This window comes from Pelophylax lessonae, assembly GCF_965119305.1.
Source record: "Pelophylax lessonae genome assembly, chromosome: 2".
In the NCBI taxonomy this organism is placed as follows: Eukaryota; Metazoa; Chordata; class Amphibia; order Anura; family Ranidae; genus Pelophylax; species Pelophylax lessonae.
In genome coordinates this window covers 688,445,385-688,472,915 of record NC_138769.1, presented here as the reverse complement: position 1 = coordinate 688,472,915, position 27,531 = coordinate 688,445,385, and the positions used below count along the sequence as shown (strand labels likewise).

The 27,531-nt window shown below is 42.6% G+C and overlaps 1 protein-coding gene across 4 annotated transcripts in view; it reads left to right on the top strand.

Moving 5' to 3' along the window:
• The window catches only part of FAT3 (FAT atypical cadherin 3), a 1,063,130-nt gene that overhangs the window by 697,506 nt on the left and 338,093 nt on the right, over positions 1-27,531 (top strand). For all 4 annotated transcript variants that reach the window (XM_082246652.1, XM_082246650.1, XM_082246651.1 and 1 more), the window contains exon 6: positions 24,869-24,930. In XM_082246652.1, coding sequence (XP_082102778.1) covers positions 24,869-24,930 — 62 coding nt within the window. The remainder of the gene's footprint in view (positions 1-24,868; positions 24,931-27,531) is intronic.

Genomic DNA, 27,531 nt, shown 5'->3' with positions numbered 1-27,531 from the left:
ATGTTGCATACCATGACCCTCCGCAGTCAACTCCTTGTGGGCTTTGATGTGGGGACATGTGGCCTGATGGATGGCCCATGAAGGTTTAGAGCAGGGGTCTTCAAACTTTCTAAACAAATATCCAGTTCACTGTCCTTCAGACTTTAGGGGGGGGGGGGGCAATGGAAAGATCTGTGCCTCATCATTGGTGTCTTTGGGCTCCACTGTTGATGTCGTTGGGAGTAATTGTGCCCCATTGTTGGTGTCATTAGGAGGAATTGCCCTTTTATTGTTGTCAGTGGGGGGAATTATGTCCCATTGATGGTATCGGTAGATAAAATAGTGCCCCAAGAGCCAGATAAAAGCAAGCAAAGGGCCGCATCTGGCCCCCCCAGGCCAAAGTTTGGAGACCCCTGGTTTAGAGGAATGGTGTTTCTTTAATCACTTGACCTCTGGAAGGTCTACCCCCCTTCAAGACCAGGCCATGAAGACAGCATTATGTTATTTTAACTGAAAATGGCGCAGTCATGCAACACTGTACCCAAATAAAATTTATGTAATTTTTTTCCCACAAAAAAAGAGCTTTCTTTTTTTTTTGGTGGTTTTTGATCACCTCTGCATTTTTTATTTTTTGCGCTATAAATGAAAAAAAAAATGGCAATTTTGAAAAAAATAAAAATGTTTTACTTTCTACAGGTGGCGCTACAAAGTATTAACTTAAGGGGGCTGAATAATTTTACACGCCCAATTTTTCAGTTTTTTATTTGTTAACAAAGTTTGAAATATCCAATAAATTTCGTTCCACTTCATGATTGTGTCCCACTTGTTGTTGATTCTTCACAAAAAAATATAGTTTTATATCTTTATGTTTGAAGCCTGAAATGTGGCAAAAGGTCGCAAAGTTCAAGGGGGCCAAATACTTTTGCAAGGCACTATATATATATATATATATATATATATATACACACACACACGCTGTAATTTTTATTTATATTTATTTTATAATATTTTTTTTATTCTAGTAATGGAAACAATCATTAGCAGGACTGCGATATTGCGGTGGACAGTTGGACACTAACTGACACTTTTGACACTTTTTTGGGAACCAGTGACACTAATACCGTGATCAGTGCTAAAAATATGCAGTGTCACTGTACTAATGACACTGGCTGGGAAGAAGTTAAACATCTAGGGCAATCAAAGGGTTAAATGTGTGCCTAGCCAGTGTTTTACATTACTATGTGTGCTGCTTTTCCTCAGGGAAGTGATAGATTTTATTCCCTGCATTCTTCTGCACAAAGGGCCGCCAATTAGCAGTAAATCTGCTAAAGGGTGGTCCTTACCTAGTTAATATTTTAGGTGATTTTAAATACCTCTGATACCCACTAATGAAGATGATGAAGGTCAGTTGAAACGCGTTGGAGGTTTAATGGCAGAAAAAAGTCCATATGACAATATTTCTCTGCCTAACCTTTAGGGGTAGTTTGTTTTGTTACGGTTTTATTATGACATGCTGGAGCATTGACGTATATACAGTCATCTTTTAGTACATTGTACAATAAAGCATATTGTTTTTATGATAAATGTGTGTTGCTGCAGTAAAGTCCCATGGGAGAAAATCTTTTTTGTTTACTATGCTATTAAGGATCTAGCAGCTTCTGTTTGCTCTAGGGAGGCCCACCTGTTCTTTTTGTACTCGGTAAGGCATGCTGCTAGGTAATTGGCTCCCGTCGGCATTAGTCCAAGTATGGGTATGTATATACAGTGCTGTAAAAAAGTATTTGTTCCCTTCCTATTTTTATTTTTTATTTCTTTGCATGTTTGTCACACTTAAATGATTCAAATCATCAAACCAATTCTAATATTACACAAAGATAACCCAAGTAATTACAAAATGCAGTTTTTAAAGCGGAGTTCCGGGCTCAAAAACAACTTTGGCCCATCTGCTTGCTGTAAATCCCCTAAAAAACAAATGGAAACTCCCGATTTTTTTTTTTCTTTACTTACCTTGTTTTTGAAGAAAGTATACTTACCTTTCTTCTACTTCTTCCCTCTGTGGCCGCGGCCCGCGCCGTCACTTCCTGCTTGCATTGATTCCTGGGAGCTGAACGTCATCACTCCCAGGAATCAATGCGCCTGCACCGGCCCCGCTCATCCGTTCCGGTGCAGACGTGTCATTCCCTGCTAAACAGCTTCTCGGCATGCCTAGAAACTGTGCAGGGATGACGCACCTGCCCCGGAAGTGAGGAGCGGGGCCGTAGCAGGGCATTCTGGGATGAAGAGGACATGGAAGAGGACACAGAAGAGGATGCGCTGCGTTTAGCTTCCCACACCTGAGATGGCAGCGCTGGAGAAGAAATTTTCAAGGTAAGTATTTCTTCTAAAAGGTAAGTGCGACCTGGGACAGTTCAGAGGCTATCCATTATGGAATGTACTAGCCCTGACTTCCCCTCACCAAAATTACTCCAAGTGCATGACGACAACTTATCCAGGAAGTCATAAAAGAACCCAGAACAACATCTAAAGGACTACAGGCCTCATTTGCCTCAGGTAAGGTCAGTGTTCATGATATAACAATAAGAAAGAGAGGGGGCAAAAATGGCATCCATGGGAGAGTTCCAAGGCCAAAGTTACTGCTGACAAAAAAGAACACAAAAGCTTGGCTGACATTTGCCAGAAAACGTCCTGATTATCCCCAATACTTTTGGGCAAATATTCTATGGACTGATGAGACAAAAGTTGAACTTTTTGGAAGGTGTGCGTTCCAATACAGCTGGCGTAGAACTAACACTGCATTTCATAAACAACATCATACCAACAGTCAAACATGGTGGTGGTAGTGTGATGGTCTGGGGTTGCTTTGCAGCTTCAGGATCTCGACAGCTTGCCATAATTGATGGAACCAAGAATTCATCGCTCTACCAGAAAATCCTAAAGGAGAATGTCCGGCCATCACTTTGTGATCTTACGCTCAAGTGCACTTGGGTTATGCAGCAGGACAATGATCTGAAACACATCAGCAAGTCTACCTCTAAATGGCTAGAAAAACAAAACAAAATGAAGGTTTTGGAGTGGCCTAGTCAAAGTCCAGACTTAAATCTTGTTAAAATGCAGTGGCATGACCTTAAAACAGGCAGTTCATGTTGGAAAACCTTTCGATGTGGCTGAATTAAAACAATTCTGCAAAGAAGTGTGGGCCGAAATTCCTCCACAGCGATTTGAAAGACTCAATGCCAGTTATAGCACATGCTTGATTGACAGTTGTTGCCGCCAAGGGTGGAACAACTAGTTATTAGGTTTAGGGGAAAATTACTTTTTCACATAGAGCCAGGCAGGTTTGGACAGCTTTTTTCCCTTCATAAATGAAATCAACATTTAAAAACTGAACTTTGTATTTACTCGGGTTATCTATGAGTGATATTAATTTTTTTTATAAAAATCTGAATCATTTAAGTTGGACAAATATGCAAAAAAAAAATCAGGAAGGGGCAAATACTTTTTTACAGCACTGTATGTATGTATGTGAGTTAGGGACCTTAGACTGTAAGCTCCTTGAGGGCAGGGCCTGACGTGAATGTACAATATACAGCAGGAATTTTTTTCTCAGAAAATAGGTGCAGGAACCCAACCCCCTTCTCCCCCCTCCCTCAATTTTCACTAGCATAGGAAGAGTCTTAAAGAGATATTAAATACCAGGAGTGCATTACATACAGAGTGCCGAGTTTGGAGGGGTGTTACACATAGAGTGCAGATTTCAAGGGTGCACTAGGTGCAAAGTTGAGGGTGCACTGCACACAGAGTGCAAAGTTCAGAGGTGCACTATACATAGAGTGCAGAGTTCAGCCTTCTTCCACAGCCGCTTACCTCTGCATCCACTATCCTCATCTGAATTTCATCCCTCTTTAGTTCTGACCTCTGCCTACAACCCTCTTCCACTGCCCTCATCTTCTCCCTCCCTCCTTAAAAGCTCCACGATCTTCCACTTGTCTTACTTGTGTTGCTGTGTTAAGCTGAAGCACCCAGCCATCTCTAGTACTTCCCTGCACACTGTAGGTGGCTCTGCCTCTCTCATTGCAGGGAGATCATCCAGTGGGGGTGTCGGAATCTGCACTGCACCTCGGGCACCTGCATCTCCCTTGTCCCTATCCTGCCCCCCGGGGGGGGGGGGTGCTCAGGAGATCAGATCCGTGGGTATCGTTGGGAGGTAAGCTGTCACCTGTAAACACAGAAGTCAGACTTCTGTGTTTACAAGTGATAGTGGTGAGCAGGGAGGAGAGGGTCTGTGCCAGAGGTGGTGGAACTGAGTTCACCAAGTTCCAGCTGAACTTGTATATATATATATATATATATATATATATGTAAAGCACTGTGTAAGTTGTTGGTACTATATACATACCAATAATAATAAATTAATAATCAGCTGCTGAAAGTGCCTAATAAACATTTATTATCACTTTAAGCAATACAGCTAGGCTGCCTGCACCCAGTCTGTGATTGGGCAGTGAAAGCAAAGCTTTCTCCTCTTGTTGGAATGATTCTTTTCAGTTCATGTACAGCACAACACAACTGATTTTCTAGTCCTGCACCTCCCCACACCCCCTCATTGTCTTAGGACTGCAGGAGAGGTGATAGAGGCTGATATGACAGTCAATATAAAGCATTACTAAATTACTCTTTCCTCATTTGAAAATATATTTAATACATTTTTTATTAATATTCAACTACTTTAAGGTGTATATTAACCTTACATTGAAAATGTAGTGACTGCTTCACTCAGTTCCTCTGTAATTAATAAGCAATCTGCATTCTCCAAGGTATGCTGTAAAGGTATAAAATACCTGGCAATCCTGCCAGTCCTCTTAGGAATGACCCACTTCCTGATTGTTACTGACCACGCCAGACAAGGAAGCAGATCCATCCTTGCATGGTCAGTTTGTGCCCTTTCTTCTGACAGGAGGGCATGCCAGTAGTTGCAAAGTAAGAATACAATGGAAATGCCCCCCATCCAGCCCTCTGCACTTTGAGTGACAGTGGCTGCTGGTACTTGTCACACTTTCAGATGCCTTTTGTAGTCTCTGCTTCCAGCACTCTGTGACAGCCTGCCCTCTATGTAAAAAGCCTGCCCCTATGTGACAGCATTGGGTTCCTGAACAGCCAGTCATCAAGGGCCAGTGTTGTCGCATAAGGAGAGTCAGTCACGTTATCCCCATACAAAGAGGAAACAGATATTTCTCCTTGTTTGACGCTAATACATGGGAAGGTGGGAGGGCAAAGAGAAGAAAACTATAACCTGTTGCTTTGCCTTGCCTTTAAAGTGTTATTAAACCCACAACAGTAAAATCAGTCTGTATATGCAGTAAAGCATGCTTCTTATATTCACTGTGGAACCTAAGGGGTTAATCCTCTGCATTGTGTAAAAAGGCTGTTTAATCCTGTCTTCTCTGATCATCCCCATCTTCCACAGTCCCCAATCCATCTCCTGAGAGAGTCTTGGAGTCACTCTGCATATGCTCTGTTTGGTGTGTATTGCTAGAGAGATTTTTTTTTGGGAGGATGCATGTGATCAGCACAGGGCCAATCAGCACTGTCCAGGTCCTGCAGCCTCATAGGACAGTTAGAGGAGAATGAAAACTCCTCTTACAAGCTTTAAGCAGGCACTGATAGACGTCATAAGACTGTTATATACTGCTGATGAGAAAAAGTATTTAGCAATTTATATTTTCTAAAATAATTGCATTTCCATGTATTGTGCACTGTGGGAGTCCAGATATGGTCAGTGCAGGCTCCTGGGTTTAGTAACACTTTCATTCCCAGTGAGGCATCACCTGTCTAAAACCCTCATTAGTGTAGTCGCTATCACCTGTAATAAAGGATAACAATGTAAGCAATAGATAAAGGGGCACTAATAAGGCCATAATGCCAAGCATCATTAATCTCCAGGGAGGTATACATGGCCTCTTTAAGTCAAATATGGAAAAATAGCTGATTTTTTCCAGTTATATGGACTGCTGTTTGCCATATATTTGTTCTTTTTTTGTGCCAGAAACAATTATAAAAAATAGAGGAGTAAATTTAGCATGTGATTAAGAGTCACAATCCTCAGCATGGACTGAGCTTTAGGAAGGCATAGAAAATAATTTCTCTTGGCCCGAGGCTAGTCATGAACAATTGAGCGTTTATTCACCTTTCTGAAGAATGTCTGATGAAATCGTACATTCCTTATAGGATTGTGGAGTCAACTAAATGCAGTGCAGTCATTGGCTTCCTATTGTGAGCTGAAAAGACACCCATGTTAGCTAGAAATTCGGAGCATTGCCTGATTGCGTTATACAGTAAAACCTTGGATTGCGAGCGTATATCATTCCGGAAACATGCTTGTAATCCAAAGCACTCTTATATCAAAGCAAATTTCCCCATAAGAAATAATGGAAACTCAGATAATTCATTCCACAACCATTTATTCATAAATTCTTCAGTTTATAGTCTATATAAAAAGATTATAGCAATGTGACCATAAAATGTCCATCCACAAATGGCGGCCTCCACAAGGGGATTAGAAGCAAAATCCAGCAGGAGCTACAATAGTATAAAAGAGAAGAGAGGCGCCTCTAAGTGTAGCAATATGGCTACATTTAATGAAGGTTCAATATTTATCAACTCACAGGAGAAAGTTGTAATCCCGTGACCTAGTACCCAGTGTTGGTGGCCATCATCCCGATTAGTAGGTAAGAAAAAAGATCCCCAATTGTATGGGTCTATGAATGCTACCAAACACTGAACAACAGAGTAAAAATAATCAACTTTATTTATACAAAGAAAAAGAATACAAATAGCTGTACATACAATAATCAGTGAACAACAAGGCTGGTTAAAATTGCATGCAATGACAGATCATATACAACATCAACATTGAAGACACTCAGGTACACATGGTGAAATGAACCGGAAAATGACCCTACGCGTTTCGGGTGTATCACCCTTCTTCAGGGGTCAGCCAAAGTTCTGAACACACAATGTGTCATAGGAGTCTTCATGAGAGGTGAGATGATCTATCGATTAAAACTGTAAAAATACCGATAAGGAGGGATGCCTGATTTCCAATATAACCCAGTTATTGGGCAAGTGTAGAAGAGGATGAGAAATAGTAGCTGCGTTGGGGGCCCATAGATGCCACAATGATCCAAAGTGGTTCAATAAGGATGGCTCTAGACGGATTCTTATTAACTTATATGAACAGGTGTTATAAGCCTGTAGTAGGTTAGTGGTTGCGATGACAGAGGGTCATACAATATGGAGTATGAGTATCAATCCAATGTATGGAGTATTAAAGTATAGATGTCTATCACCTCATATTGAAAAAGGCAGCCTCTGCTCAACTTTAGCAACTCACATGGTTAATTATGAAAAGAGGCACATCTATTTATGCAGGCATCCAGGGTAAAGTCCACATAGACCATCCTCGACACCGCCGGCTCTCACCGCCGTCAGTCTGCAGTTGTTACCGGGAAGATTACCCTGCAGTAGAGTTATCTGAAAGCGAGGCTTGAAGCACTCGTGGAGCGCAGGGTGGAAGGGGTGACGTCGAAGGCAGTGCAGAGGATGGTCTATATGGACAGCTTTACCTCGGATTCCTGCCTACTTAGATGTGCCTGTTGTAATCATCAACCACAAATGTTGTAGCTTCATTACGTGTAACCATATTGCTACACTTAGAGGCTCCTCTCGACTTTTTTATACTCAGTTGTGATGTGACGCTACTTGTGTATCAAGACATCGCTCGTTCATCAAGTCAAAAATTATCAAAAAAATTTTACTTGTCTTGAAAAACACTGTCAGACCAAGTTACTCTCAATCCAAGATTTTACTGTATATGTTTACCTGTGGTTTTGTTTCTGATTGTACTTTTTATTAAAATATACCCTTTCCATGCTAGCAGATAGGACCGCCAAATATAGCAGGATATGGCAACCTTGGGTAGATAAATGCCTAACACTTTCTTTGACAACACTTAAAAGTATAATTTTTTTTTAGTTTTAGATAATGTGCAGAGGGATTAGGACGCTTGTAAGTTTGTATTGCTGTCTGAGCCCCCGTTATAGAGATTTGCCCTCCCTATCTGACCTGTTTACTATTATCATTAAAAGTCAAAATAATCCCAAATTTTGGGTTATCTCCGAAAAAGTAATAGAGGGGAAATCTTTAATGGGGAAACCATTTCTGATGACCTAGGGTTCCCAACGAATTCTCTTAATTTGCAAGGATTTTCACTTACTTCTTGTTTGGCAACGCAACAGGACGTGAAGGGAAATGTCTGCAATGGGACAAAGATGGGGAAAAAAATTCTGACAGGTTATAACCATCCCTTGCTCTATCCAAAATGAAAAAAAAAAAAAAAAGTTTTGCCTATAGTTCTACTTTAAATAAACCATAGCGGCTCAATTCCTTTGTACTGGGATAAGCAGTACTACTAAACATCCAGATTGAACTTCCCTGCTCTGGTCCCCAGAACCATCTCCCTTTCCTTCACCCCTCAGCTGCGTTCATTTTTTTTTTTTTTCAAGCAGTTGACAACATCAACACATGTTGACAACCCACTGAAAATTGAACGGCACACTCAACACAATGCATGCATGCATACCTGCTAAAAAGCCATGAATCCAGGTAGATGCTAAACAGAACGAATACTAAAGGCTAAAAAGCCTAGGACACCTTTGCTGCTATAGTGATTTGTGCTGGGTGTCCAGTGTGCCCCTGTGCCTTTTTAGGAGGGGTGGGCTCCCTCCAGTTTCACCTGCCCTCTGCCTATCCATTATAATGTGTGTGCTTCCTTTTTGAAGGCTCTCAAAATGTAGAGTTAGGACTACAGAAAATGGGGCACCCTCCCTACTTTATCGAATACCTTAAACAAAAGTTTTGCCTTTACATACACTTTAAATAAACCAGACCACATAGCCTAGCCATTGGATCATACACTGGCACCTTTTATTTATTTTCTTTCACTCACATATGTCACTGCACTTATTTTTGTGCCTTTTTTCGATGACTAAACATGGTAGTGTCTGGGTCTACACTGAAGTCTAGGGGGAGGATGTGTGCCCCTTAGGTTCCTTCCTCCCCTGCCTTGGCGGGGTCTCTCTTTGGAAGAGCCAATAACCTAATACTCAGAGGTTGGCTGATCACGAGGAGAGGGGACCATAAGGCCTTTTGGCTAGGTGGACCAGAGTGCCTTGCCCTCAATAGGAGTCTTGAGCCCTGCTGTGGTCAGGTAAGGGTCCTTACATTTTGGGTAGGGAGTGGGACCATATGACACTAGTGGACTTTGCTGTGTGTTCCCATGCACTTTTTTCGTTCACTTTGATGTTTCGTTTTTTCACACCACACTGTGGTCTTAAAAAAACACAAATAAAATGGCAAAGCAATGGCAATCTTTAGGATTTCAGTTGTCAGAATGGAAGATTCTGATTGGTGTTTGTGTCTACCACAGAAAGTTATTATTAATCTGACTTTGATAAGTGGGTCCATGAAAAAGAGTTAAAATGTGAATGTCTATTTTACTGCCCGTCTCCTCGCTGCCTTCAATCAATATACAGTGTGTGACAGGAGGCTGGAAGATTAAATCTACTTCATAAAGAGAGAAAGGAAGAATATTATGTCTGATACATAATTCTAAACTAGTTTCTTTGGCAACAACAGAATATTTCTATACTTTACTTGTAACTAACTTACTCAGTACGAAAACTGGTAACCTACTGATTTACAAGCCGTTTAGCTTGCAAGGTAACTAATTGATATTGAAAACATAATTCTCGGTATAGTCATGGTGCCGTACAACCATATATATGAATTAACACAGCTGTCTGCTCTTTGTTTCACAGCAGCCGGTAATTTGGTCCATCACTATTAATCACTGCCAAAAGCAGAAATGCGGTAGAAAGGCAATGTTCTGTAGACGAGGGGCCTGGCTGGGAACAATAGTTCCACCAAAGCTAGGGAAGTGCATCTTGTTGTTTGGGATGAATGTGGCTGTAGGTACATAACAGTTGGCTCCCAAACCCAACACTTCTCTGCTGGGATCACCCCATTGCAAAGCCAGTTTTTTCGATTTTACTGGGTTTTTGGTACAAATTGTCCTAAAAGGCATGCCCCCATCACCATGGGTGCATCCCATCTAGAGATACACTTACCTACATCCACTGCATCTTGTTGTTTGGGATGAATGTGGCTGTAGGTACATAACAGTTGGCTCCAAAACCCAACACTTCTCTGCTGGGATCACCCCATTACAAAGCCTATTTTTTTGATTTTACTGGTTCTTTGGTACAAATTGTCCTAAAAGGCATGCCCCCATCACCATGGGTGCATCACACCTAGAGATACACTTACCTACATCCACAGCTCCATTCATTTCTATAGAAAGCTGTAGTTACGGCAGACTCCAGCCATCCTTCAGAGTACAGCTCTCCTTGTTTAAATGAATGAGACCGCAGTGCAGAATGAAGAGGACCTAGCATGAGCAATTTCTGAGCATGCTAAAAGGTATCCTACCTGGTAAAACACATGCCTCCACCAGTGGCCCCCTTCATTTCTATTGGTAACCATACTTATGGTGGCCTCCAGTAAACCAAGTAAACCTTTTTCTTCTAGGACTGAATGAGACCATGGTGCATGTGCACAGTGAAGAGGACCTGGTGGGGACAATTATGAAGCATGTCCCCACCCCCCTAAGTGCATTCAACCTAGCGGCAAACTTACTTTCATTCACAGCTCAATTCATTTCTATGAGGAACTGCAGTTATGGCAGCCTCTAGCCATGCTTCAGTGTACAGTTCTCCGCATAGGAAAGAATGGGGCTGCAGTTTATATGTAGGATAAAGAGGACCTGATGGGGCAATTTATGAGTATGCCCCCATTCTCTGAGTGCATCACACCTGATTAAGCACTTACCTTCATCTGCCTGTGGTCTCATTCATTCTTATAGGGAGCACTGTTATGGTAGCTTCCATTGCTACTTCAGAATACAGCTCACCTCTTAGAAATGATTAGTACCAAAGTGCTAGTGCACGATGAAGAGCACCCTTTTGCCAGCAACCTGTTAAACAGGAAATGGCAGCTGCTGCGGCTGGATGGGGTTCGATGGTGCACCTAGCTTTACTTTAGTGGTGCACCTAGCTTTACTTTAGGGCAGTTGGTGCCTGTAGGCAGGTGCAGTCTCTGTTCTTCACTATAGCTGGAGCAGTACTTCTCCTGAAGAGGGCTCAAGAGAAACCTGGTTTCTCTGCAGTTTCCTTGGTCCCCTAGGCAGCATTCTGATTGGCTATGTTGCATCTAGGTGACCCTGGTGGCCATCTTGGGTCAGCAGAGTCTTTTCAAGTGCCTGCCCCCAGGCTTTAGAGAATAAGTTCACCTTTTGGAACATGTTACATGTTCTAGCAGCTACAGCCCTCCCCATTGACTGCGGGCAGGCATCTTCTCCGTGCGGCCACCGTCACTGTTTGAAAATAAGTGCTTTGTGAATGGGGAAACTACAAGTACCAACAACCTTTGCAGCTATCGGCTTGTAGTTTCAGTGAACTATCATGGTGTTGATAAACACTTTGGTAGTTCATTCTCTCTTCCTGTCAGTGTGCATCTACCTGCCTGTATGAGGTATGAGCAGACAGATTCAATGACAAGTCTACAGGAGTCCTGCATGGTAAAAAAATAAATAATAATAAATTCACATGTACCTGCAAATTTTTTTTTTTGTAAAAGGTGAACCTATCCTTTAAGGCTCTGCTGACTCAAAATGGCCGCCAGGGTCATCTGGATGAAGCTTAGCCAATAGGAATGCTGCCTAGCCAAGGACCGCTCCAGCCAAGCACCACCTACAGTGGAGAACAGAGACTGCACCTGCCTACATGCCCAGGGATCAATGCAGGGAATGCAGACTTCTGCATTCCCTGAGCACATACAGCCCTGAACGTAAGTATCGCTAGGTGATGTCCAGCCCTGTCCAGCTGCAGCAGCTGTCAGCCTCTCAAGGAGTTTGACAGGCTGCTGGCAGACAGGGAACCCTTGCTCTCCGCCTGCAACTAAATGCCAAAATCTCATGTACCAGGGCCTAACGGCCAGTATGCATGGGGTTTTTATGCTCAGTAAGCTGTAATTCTATCACTTTTTCTTCTTGGGTTTAGAAAAGCTTTAAACCTTTCAAATGTACACAGAAGGCATGCTGCAAAGAGCCTATTTGTTGTTGCACTTCTGGACCGTAATTATTATATCTTTACTTACTAAGTCAATGCCCTATGACTAGTAATTGGTGAAAGGCTGCTGCTATCAGAGCTTAATCTCACAGGTGACCGTGCCCCTTTAACGCATATCTAAGGAGCGTGGCTTGTCACAGGAAAGGAGCACTTTGATTAATGATGTATCTGCTCCATGAAATGTTGTAGGCGTGAAATAAGTTTTTTACATTAAGAGAACAATGAAAAGATTAATAGTTTGTGCTTGCCCTGCCTCTGAACATGTTATTACTGTGTTGGGTCGCCTCTCTGTCATCTGCAGGGAAAATGGTAAGAAATGATGTTTATTGGGGACACAGCGGGCAATTATACACTTGCTGGAGGACGAGGGGGTAATTCATCACTCTGTCTGGCGCTCACGGCTCTCTGTATCAGGAATCCATGTATAGATTGTGCACTGACGCAGTTACTGGCACACGGATTCCAGCAGCAATCAGATTTATCAGTAGGAAGATCCTTCAAGGGTGCTAAACAAGATACATTTGGCGGACTAAAGTCAGGCAAAACATATGAGAGATCAAAGACCTGACCATTCACCCCAAGATCACAGATTGTGAATGGGTAATCATTTCCATGCCCCATTCACACATACATTATGGGACAAAATGCATACAAAACAGTGTCTCTCCTGATTTTTCTAAAAGGTAAGTGCGACCCGGGACAGTTCAGATGCTATCCATTGTGGAATGTACTAGCCCTGACTGTCCGGGGGGTATTTTTAGCTAAATTTCACCCCCGTGGCCAGAACTCCGCTTTAAGTGGTATGGGAGAGGGTAAGTGGTCTTAATGGTCTTTGTACACACCACCTAAGGTCTTGCTGCCCCCCAGGACCAAGGGTATCCAAATATACTGAAAAACAACAAGAGAAGGGCGCACCAACCTCGTACATTACCACTAAAAAAGTTTAGGAAAATGCAAAAAGGTAGCATACATTGTACTCACAAAATTGCACGCATGTAAGAAAATTGAGACCAATCACCTCTAGAACTGCCAGAATACTTCGATGGTGCTGGATGAAGTGATGGCCTCTGCATTTGCCTGGCTGACACATTTCAAGGGAGAATCCTCTTCTTCAGAGCCAAAAGTACTACTGCAACTGCAGTTGAGTTTAGTGGCATTTTTTTTAAAGCAAAAAAATCCATTCAGACGGAAGTTTATTGGCATTCGAAAAGCCAAATGCTTGTAACAGCGCGCAAACATCTAAACGCGGTAACTCGCGTTTATAAGTGCTTCGTTTATAGGTGTTTTCAATGGGGATACATTTCTTACCATTAAGAAAACGTGCAAAAAAACAGCAAAACTGACATTTTAAACCGTTGGTTACTAGCTGTCAAGTAGTTCTAGTGTTCAGGAGAGGTTTTCAAACGTTCCGTGTACATGAAGCCTAAACGCCTAGTGTGCAAGTAGCCTTAATGGGCTTGTTAGTTTTAGCTGGAGTTCTGATTTAAATATAATTTTTAAAGCATAAATAAATAAAAAATCTAGATGCAAACAGTGTAAGTACCAGAATTTGATTTGGAAACAGCCACTTGCAAGCTTCTTTACCCACTAGCTGCCCAAGCCAATTCTGACACTTCTCTCATACAGTACATGTAAAAATCAGCATTTTTTTTTTATTTGATTATTACTTAGAACCCCCAAACATTTAATATCTTCTGAAAGCAAAGACAATGAAAGAAAAAAACTTCTGAAAGCAAAGACAATGAAAGAAAACAATGTTGTTATTTACAATCTTTTATGTCACGCGATATTTGACCATCAGTTTGTCAAAGGCAAATTTTTGGGAAAAAATAGACTTTAATTATTTTAGTGCACACAATCACTATATAATACCCAATTTTTAATCAAATCTAAAAAGAGGATGTTATGCTGAGTAAACAGATACCAAACATGCCAAGCTTTAAAATTCCATAGGCTCGTGGAATGCCAACAAACTTCAGTATTTATAAATCTCCATAGGTGAAAATTTAAAAGCCTCTACAGGTTACCAGTTTAGAGTTACACTGGGGGTCTGGTGCTAGAACTATGCTCTTTCTTGGACATTTGCAGCGATACCTCACATGTGTGGTGCAATCACCGTTTACATATGCGCGTGGGACCGCCATATGCTTTCATCTTGAGCCACGGGGGGGGGGGGGGGCAATTCAATTTTTTTTTAACATTATTCATTTTATTTACATTTTTGTTTACACTTTCTCTTTAAAGTCCAACTCCAGGCAAATATTGGCCACAATTCAAAGAGACAGACTTCTTTTTATCACAGATTTCAGCACTCCTTCCTAGCTTGTTGTCGGACCTGATCTTCCGCATTGATCTCTATACGCTTTATTTTCTACATGCCACAAAGTTATGCTTGTTATTCTAGACTTTTGATAGAAAATTGATGTTGGTATTGTGAATTTGGTGTAATAAGGGGAATTGCAAGCCATCCTGCTGTGTCGTTTCCTCCTTTCACATTGTTTTCCTTCCCAGTTATTCCTTTGTCTTTTGTATGTGTCCTTAGATCTCACCTCTGTCTCTATGTGGTCGTGCATGCTTTGATGTACATTTGATGGCCTTTATTTTGATAGGTAAAGAGGAACTGCAGTCTGCTCACATAATTTGTAATAAAAAATGTATTTGCCATTCTGAAGCTTCCCTCCAACCACTTTGCATATTATGTTATATATACTGTGATTCTGTACTTGCCAAATATGCTGCAGAAATCTCGCTCCACTAAGTCTGACTGCAGCCATTTTAACTGTTGGCAGCTGACTGTTCACTTCCTGGATTTGCACAGACACACACACACACACACACACACACACACACACACACACACACACACACACACACACACACACATATATATATATATATATATATATATATATATATACACACACATATACAGACAGACACTCACACCACTGCTTGCCTGCACATTTCTCCTCTCCTGATGTATACACATGGATCTCTGCAGTCTCCTGTTATCTCCGCCCTCAACCAGCCCCCTCCAGCTCTGCAGCTCTCATTGGCCCTTCTATGATTCATCCCTTCCTCCCTTGCTGGCAAACTCTCAATAGAGTGAGCGAGAGAGTGGTGCATGATGTCATTAGCCTAGACTAATTACCAGACAAGGAAGAGGAAGTGGGCTGTATAAGGTATTTACTGGCAGAAAAAAATGTTTTACTATCCAAAGTTAAAACAACAAGGGCAGAAGATTTAATAGATGGATAGATGAAAAAATGACTTAAGAGCAGCTTTACTTTTGGTAATTATGATACTAGGTACATATGCTGTCGTTGTACATCTTGTTAATACATTTGTATTTTGTATACATTTCAAAATGCACAGAGAATTAAAAAAAAAAAAAGTGGTACATTTGGCTTTTTCATATTGTGATATAAGGTGGAATTGGCCAATTGATGACAGTGGCATTATTGATGTTTAGTGATGCAGAGAGCTCTATTTAAACTGGATGTTGGTTATGTTCCCACATCCTTTTGTAAAATACACCACTTATCCTTTATTCCACCCAAACTGGCTCTGCCACTGTTTTTACTTAACGTTTCCATGTCCTGACAGCTTGCTAATAAAGCAGATGAGGGTTCTGTGTGCCAGCAGCTATTACAGTTCACAAGTTTGAGTGTGTTGACAGGGCTTGAAATATTGAGCTGTCTCTATGACGGCGGAATGCCTCCTGTGTCTGCTTCCAACAGTTGTAGACTCTACAGCAACGCTGAGAGGACCCGCCGATGATTGAGATGATGAGGCAGCAAGATAGTCATGTAAATCAATGTGGCAATGACTGGGATCAGACACAGAAAGCTGTAATGTCTTACTTCATGATGGCCAGTGGGAGGTATGTGCCTTAATGTACCGTGTCCTTCATTAGAGGTGTACGTGTTTTGGCAGCATTGGCTGCCATTTTGTTGGCCAAGACCAGGTCCATAAACAGGCGGCCTATAAATGCATGACAAATGATCGCCTTCTGTTATAGGCAAGATGGCTGGCTCTGTACCGGGCATAGCACAAGGAGAAAAAAAAGTTTTGTAGAAAGCACACTTTTTTTTTAGCATTTTTACATAGAGTACATTGTTAACTAGATTAACAAAAAAGGTGATCCGCCATCAATTTTATTTTGTAATAACCATTTCTCCTGTTTTTTCTGTTTCAACTAGTGTCATTTTGTTAAGTAGTTTTACTGTAAATACAAAATATACACTTTATTTTAAAAGTTGTCCTGTTTGAAATATGAAACATTTGAAAGTTCCAAAATCAAGTCTTACTCACAATGTCCCAGAAGCTGACTGCCACCCCGTTTCCACATGACACTCTTCAGCGAAGGAGACATAGGATCCTTCTCTAGACCAGAAACCCAGGATGGTGCTCTTCAGCAAAAAACCCTTTTAGCAATCTCTCTATCAAACCAGCAACTTCAACCCTCTCTGAAGAGAAAAGAAGAACCCTCTGGCAAAGGCCTCCCAAATAAGTATTACCTCTGTAGCCACCTGCTGGACCCCTCCCTCTGGGGATTGGCTGAGATATGATACATTTTCATAACTGAGTGATTGGCCATCCTGATCTATCTTCTTGAAGCTTCTTCCAGAAACAGAGAGGGACAAACAATCACCCAGCTAAGGAAACCCCGACCAGACCAAAAGAACAAATCTAAATTTAGCCTAACAGAGGCAGGGTGCTGCACTTGTAAGGTTTCTTTAAGTGATGCCATTGTATTCACAGTTTCATTTATATGTAGATCAAGGGTCACACATTATGCAGCCTCAGACCATGACGTTCCCACCACCATGCTTCACTGTAAGTAAGACACACTTGTCTTTGTACTCCTCACCTGGTTGCTGCCACAACATGGAATAAGATGTTCCAAGATGGCCACTGCCTTGCTAAAGAAGCTGAGGGTAAAGGTGATGGACTGGCAAAGCATGTCTCCAGACCTAAACCCTATTGAGCATCTGTGAGGCATCCTCAAACAGAAGTTGGAGGAGAGCAAGGTCTCTAACATCCACCAGCTTAGTGATGTCGTCATGGAGAAGTGGAAGAGGACTCCAGTTGCAACCTGTGAAGCTCTGGTGAACTCCATGCCCAAGAGGGTTAAGGCAGTTCTGGAAAATAATGGTGGCCACAGAAAATATTGACACTTTGGGCCAATTTGGACATTTTGACTTAGGGGTGTACTCACTTTTATTGCCAGAGGTTTAGACATTAATGGCTGTGTGTTGAGTTATTTTGAGGGGACAGCAAATTGACAGTTATACAAGCTGTACACTCACTACTTTACATTGTAGCAAAGTGTAATTTCTTCAGTGTTTTCACATTAAAAGTTATAATAAATTATTTACAAAAATGTGAGGGGTGTACTCACTTTTGTGAGATACTGTGTGTGTGTGTGTATATATATATATATATATATATATATATATATATATATATATATATATATATATATAAACACTTTCACTGTAGTATAGATTCAGCCAACCAAGACACACAAAGTCTTGTCATGCTTGATTTGCCTTGATTAACATTTGCTACGGTCATCATTTTCCAAAATTGGCAATCGATCTAAATATCTCTTTCAGTACAAATTTATTTTCTATTATTCGTTGTCCTTTTTTTTCTTTGTTTAACTGTCATCTGGATAGGGCTTAAAATGTAATTTAAGAGAAGAGTGTTGTCACACGAAAAGATATAATAAAACATTTACAAAAATGTGAGGGGTGTACTCACGTTTGTGAGATACTCCGTATATATGTACGCACACCTTCTAATGTCTATTTGTATTTTTTTTGCCATATACATACATACACACACCAACACATTTTCTAATAAATGTCTATTTGTATTTTTATTTATTTTTGCCATGTATATACAGTATATATACATGCATACACACATACACACACACAGATCTTCGAATAAATGTCTATTTGTATTTTTTTTTTGCCATGTTTATACATACACACACACTCACACACACACAGATCTTCTAATAAATGTATATTTGTATTTTTATTTTATTTTTTTGCCATGTATATACATACATACACACACTCACACACACAGATCTTCTAATAAATGTATATTTGTATTTTTATTTTATTTTTTTGCCATGTATATACATACATACACACACACACAGATCTTCTAATAAATGTATATTTGAATTTTTAAGATTTTACACAAATATGAAAAATATATTTAAAACAGTTTATAAACGTGTTCACAAAAGAAAAAGAAAAAAAAAAAAAAGAGCTGCCAACAATTGTTAAAGTTTCAGGATAAAAAACACAATTGCTGCTGCTTTAACTGCCATCATTAGGAGCCTTCTATGACATGTGGTGCTTTAGACCTTTTGGTCTCTGAAATCTTGCATGGCGCTGAGCTGGTTTATTTTCGTCACCCAGATAAAGACTATAATATAAGGCTGAGCACAAGTTGGGTTTGTCAGGAACGTTCTTGTTGGTAGTGTTAAGTAGTGTACTTCCCTCCTGCCGTAATCAATATGTGAGAAATAAGGGAACAAACCTATTCTCTAACACACACACAAACAACCAACTACACACCATGATTATTTCCTGGCACATGAAGCGGCGCCATCTGGAACGCTCTGTATTGCAGATAGCAGCTTTCAAATGAAGTTTGCTGCTTAATTTAGAAGCAGAAAATATGTGCGTAATTAAAAGGCACTCTATGGACGGCGCTGCTTGTGAGTGGACACAGGGGCTGTGACAAAGGAGCATATATTAAACCTTAGCTTGAAAAGTGTTCTAACGGTGCAGTTGATTTTTTTTTTTTTTTAAAAATGCCCAATTCCAGGCAGGGATCACAGTACTCCTCCAGACAATGAAGACAGAAGAATGGTGCCCATTATCCAAGGTCAAAGTCTACTTCCTGGACTGAGATGCTGGTTAGGGCATGGCACAAATATTGAAATCCTGAAGCCTAAGTAATTCTGGGATGGGTTCACATATACCTGACATAGATCAGCCCCCTGCTGCAGCCTTTTTTCTTGTAAATTGCTACAAAGTTGCAGTGTACAGTCTGATTGATCACTGGGGTGAAAAGGAGTCAGGAAATGTTTCCTTCTACCTGCAGAATACTAATGACATAACCTTACCATGTTATCAGACCAAACGTATAAAAGCATTCAAATCACTTAAAAAATTTGCAAAAAAAACCTCCCTCTTCAGCTGTGCAAAGCCCCCGCCCCCACCCCAGCCCCCTTATATCAGATGACAAGAGCCCCCCCGCACCATCAGAAGTCAAGAGCCCCCCACCCTCCCTTACAGCGAGCGCAGTGCACACCTCTTACCTTGTGCTGGAATAAGCTGGGGGTGGAGCTGGGAAGCAGAAATTGCAGGGTCTGGAGGAGGGATGGAGCCAGCTTTAAGAGGTTGTAAACCCTCTCTTAGAACTTGTATCTACAGGTAAGCATTTAATAAGGCTTACCTATAGGTACTGTAAATATCTCCTAAACTTGCACCGTTTAAGAGATATTTACATTGCATGCAGCCGATGATGTCATCGGCGCATGCGCTCTGAAGGAATGGCCACCCGTGCCGTTCCTTCAGAGCCCTGTGGCATGAACGGCGGCTCCCACGCAAATACGCGGGAGTGATGCAATTGCGCCTCTGGCCAATCCGATGGCCGGAGGACGCAAACCATGAAGCAGGACAGCTGAACATGTCAGCCATCCTGTCGCTGAGCTGGCGGCACTGCGGGGGCTTCGTTCTAAGGTAAGTATTTCATAATGAGCTAGGATGCAATGCATACTAGCTCATTATGCCTTTGTCTTACAGATTTTTTTTTTTCATTTTTTGGGGAGAGTTTACTTCCTCTTTAATGGTGAGATCAGGGGAGGCAGAGACAAGAGGTTGCTGCAGCTAGATCTGTAGGAGGCACAGGATCTGTAGAAAGAATTCTGTCCTCCTCTCTGCTGCTGAGATTGGGAGGGGGGTGGGGGGTAGAGATAAGCCTCTCCACGGCTGCATGAAGAAGCACAGGATCTGGTAGATGAGTTATGTCCTCCTCTCTGCTGCCGCCTGCTGAGATTGGGAGGGGGTGGGGGGCACAGATAAGCCTCTCCGCAGCTGCATGAAGAAGCACAGGATCTGGTAGATAAGTTATGTCCTCCTCTCTGCTGCCGCCTGCTGAGATTGGGAGGGGGGTGGGGGCAGAGATAAGCCTCTCCACGGCTGCATGAAGAAGCACAGGATCTGGTAGATGAGTTATGTCCTCCTCTCTGCTGCCGACCACTGAGACAAGGTGTAGGCAGAAACAAGAGGGCTGCCACAGCTGCGAGAGAGAAGAAACAAGCAGAGCGCCTCTAAGTGCAGTATTAATTTATTCCAGGGAAGCACACAGTAATAGTAACTCACATGGGGTTAAATGATGATAGGCTCTATATCAGTCCGGTGGTCCGCGGGGATGGCTGTAGGATCCAGCATCAGGAGATGTAAGGGTAGGAGACGGAGAGGCCGGCTATGCATCTTCCGGGTTCGGCTGTTTCCGGAAACCAAGCTGAAATGCAGCGTGACGTCACCGGAGCCGAGAAGATGGCACGACGCATTTCAGAGCATGCGCCAAGCTCACAACAGGCATGCACGCTCTTTTCTCGAGTATAAGTTCCACTATACAGCTTCGAGAGAGGTGCGAGGGCCAAGATGAAATGGCCTGGAGGACTGGATTCAGCCCGGGGGCCTTGTGTTTGACACATGTGCCTTAGACAATCCCTCCACTGGCTGTCAACCACATCTGCTGCCAGGAAGCTGGCCAGTCTCACCCAGAAACTGTAAAGGCTGAGGACTGAGGGAGCCAATCCGAGTTAGGCTTCTTTCACACGGTCCGCCTCCGCAGGCGGATCCGTGTTGCTCAGCGGGGATCGATCCGCGATCCCCGCTGAGCCGGGCGGATGACAGCTCCGTCTCCGCTTGTAGAGCGGAGAGGGAGGTGTCTCAGCACCCGCTGCCCTCTATGGGGGATCGGAGGAGAGCAGACCGCTTGTCCGCTCTCATCAGATCCGCTCCGCTCCGATTACTGAACGGATGGAAAAATAGGGTTTCCATCTATCCAGATTTCAGCACAGGATCGGATGCGGATGGCAGCGGGTGTCAGCAGAGGTGACCTCCGCTGACACCCGCTGCCCCATAGAGCTGCATGGAGGATCCGATCTGAAAACTGACAGGCGGATCTGATCGGACCGCCCGTGTGAAAGAGCCCTAAAGGAGGATCTTCCTGACTTTGGTAATCATGTTATCTAGACAGTACTAGCAGTAAGACAAGCTGGTATTCCTTTCATACCGAATTTGCCTTTTAACCACTTAAGCCCCGGAAGATTTTACCCCCTTCCTGACCAGGGAGTTTTTTGCGATTTTTTACTGCGTGACTTTGACGGACAATTGTGCGGTCGTGCAACGCTGTACCTAAACGAATTTCACGTCCTTTTTTTCCCACAAACAGAGCTTTCTTTTGGTGGTATTTGATCACCTGTGCGATTTTTTGATCATGCGCTATAAACAAAAAAAGAGCGTAATTTTTGCAAAAATAACAATATTTTTCACTTTTTTTTATATGAAATTCCCCCCCAAAAAAATGTAAAAACCAAAATTTTTTAACATTTTCGGCCAAATTGTTTTACACTACATATGTTTGGTAAAAAAAAATCGCAAAAAGCGTATTTTGATTGGTTTGCGCAAAAGTTATCGCGTTTACTAACAAAGGGAAAGATTTTTGTCATTTTTGGTGTTTTTTTTTTTTAATGAGTAATGGCGGCGATCTGCGATTTTTTTTGCGGTACTGCGACATTGCGGCGGACAGATCAGACCCTTGACTGCATTTTTTACACTTTTGGGGGTACCAGTGACATTACTGCAGTAATCAGTGCTATATATATGCACTGTTACTGCAAAAATGACACTGGCAGGGAAGGGGTTAACTGTATTGGACAGGGAGGGGTTAAGTGTGTCCTAGGGGCGTGATTCTAACTGTAGGGGGACAGGTCTCCTAGTGTAAAAACAAAGATCAATGGTTCTACATAGTAGAACCGTCTGATCTTCATTTTTACACAGGGGAGAATGACAGGCGGCTCGTTTACATAAGCCGTTCTGTCTTTCTCCCGCAGTACCGGCGATCGTAGTGTGACCAGCGGACATCGGGTCCGCCGGTCACACGCCCACACTCCTTTGTGAACGAGCCGAGGCGGGCGCGCGCTCGCCCGCTATTGGCTCTAAAAGGAGTGACAGGCGAGCGACGTAGACCTACGTCACTCTGCCTGGCCGGGGCTGACTGCCGCAGTAAATATACTGTGAGCAGTCGGCAACCGGTTAATATTTCCTTTTTTTCACATTTCAGATGTTTGTTTTTTAAAAAGATGGCCACCAAAAATAGTTAGAACACAGGAAGTAACAATACTAAGTAGATGCAGTTGGCACATTAACTCCTGACATTTCCATTTTCTATGCCGGGAAGTTTATTGTTTGGACAGCTTGCCCTGTGGTTACTCCGAGCTTTTCAGAACTGATCATTGTCGGAAAACCAAAAGCTTTGTGCAATGCTTCTTACACATTTCAAAAGAATGTTTTAAAAAAAAAAAATCATAATTTTGTGAATGGAACTTTTTAATAGTATTTGTTCCTCCAGCTATATTGAACATATATCTATTTGCAGCATATAATCAAGTTTATTAAAGGGAAAATATATATAGTGTATTTTCCATGAGCAGCAGGGAGCAATAGAAGTATACATTTCATCATCTTCTTTATTAGAGTCTCTGCTTAACCGTTTGCATTAGAACGATGGCTGCCCAATAAAGAATATATGTGCACAGACACTTACATTGTCATTATACCCACATCATTAACGCTATCAATAACTTCTGTATTACATGCTGTTCCTACTCATTAACCACTTCTGGACCAGAAGATTTCCCCCTTTAACGACCAGGACATATTTTGCGATTCGGCACTGCGTTACTTTAATGGACAATTGCGCGGTCATGCTACGCTGTACCCAAATAAAATTGATGTCCTTTTTTTCCCACAAATAGAGCTTTTGGTGGTATTTGATCAGAGTTCAGGGGTGCACTATGGACAGAGTGCAGAGTTCACGGGTGCGCTATGTACAGAGTGCAGAGTTCAGGGGTGCGCAATGTACAGCGTGCAGAGTTCATGGGTGTGCTATGTACAGAGTTCAGGGGTGTGCTATGTACAGAGTTCAGTGGTGTGCTATGTACATAATTATGGGGTGCGCTATGTACCGGATGCAGCATTCAGGGGTGTGCTATTTACAGAGTTCAGGGGTGCACTATGGACAGAGTGCAGAGTTCACGGGTGCGCTATGTACAGAGTGCAGAGTTCAGGGGTGCGCAATGTACAGCGTGCAGAGTTCATGGGTGTGCAATGTACAGAGTGCAGAGTTCAGGGGTGCGCAATGTATAGAGTGCAGAGTTCAGGGGTGTGCTATGTACAGAGTTCAGGGGTGTGCTATGTACAGAGTTCAGTGGTGTGCTATGTACATAATTATGGGGTGCGCTATGTACCGGATGCAGCATTCAGGGGTGTGCTATTTACAGAGTTCAGGGGTGAACTATGGACAGAGTTTAGAGTTCAGGGCTGCACTATGTACAGAGTGCAGAATTCATGGGTGTGCTATGTACAGAATTCAGGGGTGCGCTATGTACAGAGTTCAGGGGTGCGCTATGTACAGAGCGCAAAGTTCAGGGGTGCGCATTGTACAGAGTGCAGAGTCCAGGGGTGGGCAATGTACAAAGTTCAGGGCTCAGGGGAGCATGATGTACACAGTGCAGACATCAGGAATGCGCTGCTTACACAGCACAGAGATCAGGAGTGCGTTGCGTACACAGTGCAGAGTTTAGGAGTGGGTTGCGTACACAGTGCAGAGATCAAGAGTGCACTACATACACAGTGCAGAGATGAGGGGTGTGCTGCATACACAGTGCAGAGATCAGGAGTGCGCTGCATACAGAGTTGACAGGTGGGGGGCTGGGTGACAGGTGGGGGGTAGGGTGACAGGAGAAAGGCAGTGTGAATGGTGGGGGCAGTATGACAGGTGAGGGGGCAGGGTGATAGATGGATTTCAACCCCCCTACCCCCCCTGAAGGGTGTAACCATACCTGCCATTCAATCAGCACCTGGACACACCTAGTTCTGCTTAGTTGACAGAACTGCCTCTGTTGCTAAAGCTGTCTCACTGTGAGCTGTCCCCATTGCTAAGAAGTTGGGTAGCCAACCTGACTATGCTGTCTGGCAGGGGTAATTGGACCACAAAACTACCCGTACAGTGATGCACATCTTTTTTACAGTAAAGACCGATCACACGCTTGTATTTCAACTAAGGATTTAGCTGTGTGTCCAAAGTTCAGCTTTAACTAATCTAACCCAGCTATGTTGGAAAGCAAATCGGTTTTGTGTGCGTCTCTCCATGCACTGAATAATTTAATGGTGCAGCATTCACTGTCCAAAGAATGATGGAAGGTAGGCTTTGCATTGATCTAAGAGGCATAGAGAGTGCTATTCAGACAACTGAGAATGACTGAAAGTTTCTGATGATCTGAAAAATTCAGTGATGACTTCTTTGCTTTCATCTAGGTCTCATTACTACAACATCACGAAAGTTGGACCGGGAACAACAGGCAGAACATTTTCTGGAGGTAAAATATTCAATTCTTTCTTAAAGTATTATTAAACTCTTTGTGAAGAAAAATGATATGTTGCAGCATACCTTTTATATTTCCATTTTTTCTGTTCCATCTAACGTATTGCCATTAGGGTGGCTACGCTGTATTACAGGGCCTCCCTGGAGCAGCAGTGTAGCCACCCTGATGTTCATGCTCTCAGCCTATAGTGTGATGTCCAAAAAACAACAATATCTCTCCTGCGCTCGAGTGGTATGCGGGAAGGATGAATCTTCTAGGCGGTTTTTATGACACAAATGAAGTGGTTTTGCTGCCCCCCCTCAGGACCAAGGGTATCCAAAAGGCACTATAAGAAAAAAACAAGAGAAGGGCGCACCGACCTTGTGCATTACCACTTAAAAGTTTATTAAAAGCAAAGAAGGGTAGCGTACAATATACTCACAAACGTAGCATATGAACAAGCATATAGGAAATGGGCGCCGCTCGCTTCCAGGACACTTCTCTACTGCTGGATAGCGTGATGGCGTCCTCAAAACCTGATGTGGCTTACGCGTTTCGAGGGATCACTCAGTCAGAGTGGCGATTTTGGCTCTGAGGAAGAGGGTCCTCCCTCGAAACGCTTAAGCCACATCAGGTTTTGAGGACGCCATCACGCTATCCAGCAGTAGAGAAGTGTCCTGGAAGCGAGCGGTGCCCATTTCCTATATGCTTGTTCATATGCTACGTTTGTGAGTATGTTGTACGCTACCCTTCTTTGCTTTTAATAAACTTTTAAGTGGTAATGAACAAGGTCGGTGCACCCTTCTCTTGTTGTTTTCCTATAGTGTGATGTGCCAATGTTCTGTGCACATTCATGTACGGGCATCATCCAAGGCCTCCATTACAAGCCACTATTCTGCTCCTCCTATATAGGCTATTATTGGTCCTAGCTTCATTCCAAGTAATCCCCTGAACTAGCACTGTACACCTGACTGCTCAATGGTGTGAACAATGCATTTGCTTCCTGACTGGAAGATCAGGAAAGCAATGCAGAAAGGGACTGAGCAATGACAACCTAAAAAAAAAGAATAGTAAGACTTTTGGGAAAAATTATTTTAAATAACCTTAAACATTTATGAGTGATGTGGGGCTAAAGGGTGAACTGTTTTTTGCAATGAGGGTTTAGTATTTCATTAAGCCCTGTTCGTACAGCACTGAATACAGTTGAGATAACAGTGTTGGTTTACAGAATGCTTGTGCTTATAATAGCTCCCTCATAACCAATAATTGGCCTGCTACCAGACTGCTGCAACACCCATTTTTTTCATCCTGGCCTGTTGGGGGCAGCAGAGAGTTAACATACCTTGGCTTTCATTGCAAAATGATTTGGGGTGGGTGGAGGCTGGGCACTCCAATCTGTCTGCAGAGCTAAATTTCCACACAGGTCATTTAGGCTTTGGAAGGCCAGTCACTTACTGTATACTCCATGCTACTAATTGTCAGTAACACATTTTTATGCATAGTACAAATTTCCATAATGCCAATCAGCATGCTAATGTAGTCTGTTTGGGTCCTCATTGTTACTGCCCATGTGTAGCCTGTGCATTTTCTTTGGTGAAATAGTGCACTGTGTACAGCTTCCCCTCTTTGGGTCCATTACATAGAGATGAGAGAAATAGACGCTAAGGCTTTATTTAGATGTGCAGTTGGGAGGGTGGCAAAAATACATGATTGAGCCGTGTTCTTGTCACCCACCAACTACCACACCCCCTTATGTTGCATTAGGCAGCGGACAGAGTTGTTTACATGTTTACATGCCAAGGACTCAATTCTCCTCTTTGCACCACGGCAGAGTTTACCAGACTTGTAGTGATCAGCAACTGACTGCGTCTAGGCTCCAACATCTGTCATTAACTGCAGCTATCTGCACTGCATGCAGCTACATTTGATCAGTGGCCACTGTCAGTCCGCTTTAGTTCAAATGGGCGGCCGCTGCTGATCTCATAACCTGGTCATTCCAGCAGCAAGAATTCACCGATCTTGCCGCAGGAATCTGGCGGCCACAGCTACCCACAAGCATGAAAGAGGCCTAAATATACCCTTACTCCAGCGCTAGCTGGTCAACTCTAGGTGATTAGCAAAGAAAACAAATATTTACCCTCCTTTCCTGGGTACTGCTCAAGGTTTACTCATCCAAAGTGAGTGTCCCTTGTCCAACTGTAATGTCTGGTCTTATTAGTGTGACACCATCAAAATCTACTGTGGTAAGGATGGAGTGGCACTAGGCAGTTGGCCTAAGGGATTTTTGCTTTTTATTATCCTACTCAAGTTTTAAAGTAATTATCTTTGTTTAGGTAGGAAGGTTATATACTTCTATATGCAGCCCTCTTAAAGCCGAGCTCAAGGAAACCACTATGATGTTCCTCTGGAGGTTACTTCTATATGCAGCCCTTTTAATACCCAGATCCAGGAAACCACTATGATGTTCCTCTGGAGGTCAGCTGACTTCTCTGCTACCATTGTAGTTATCAGAGGACTCCTCCCTGAAGTCTTTGTGGAAGCTCTTAATCCTGAAAAGCAGCTGTAGCTCAAGTAACAAGGGCTCAAGTTCCCTGGAGGAGGGTCATTGTATTGAAT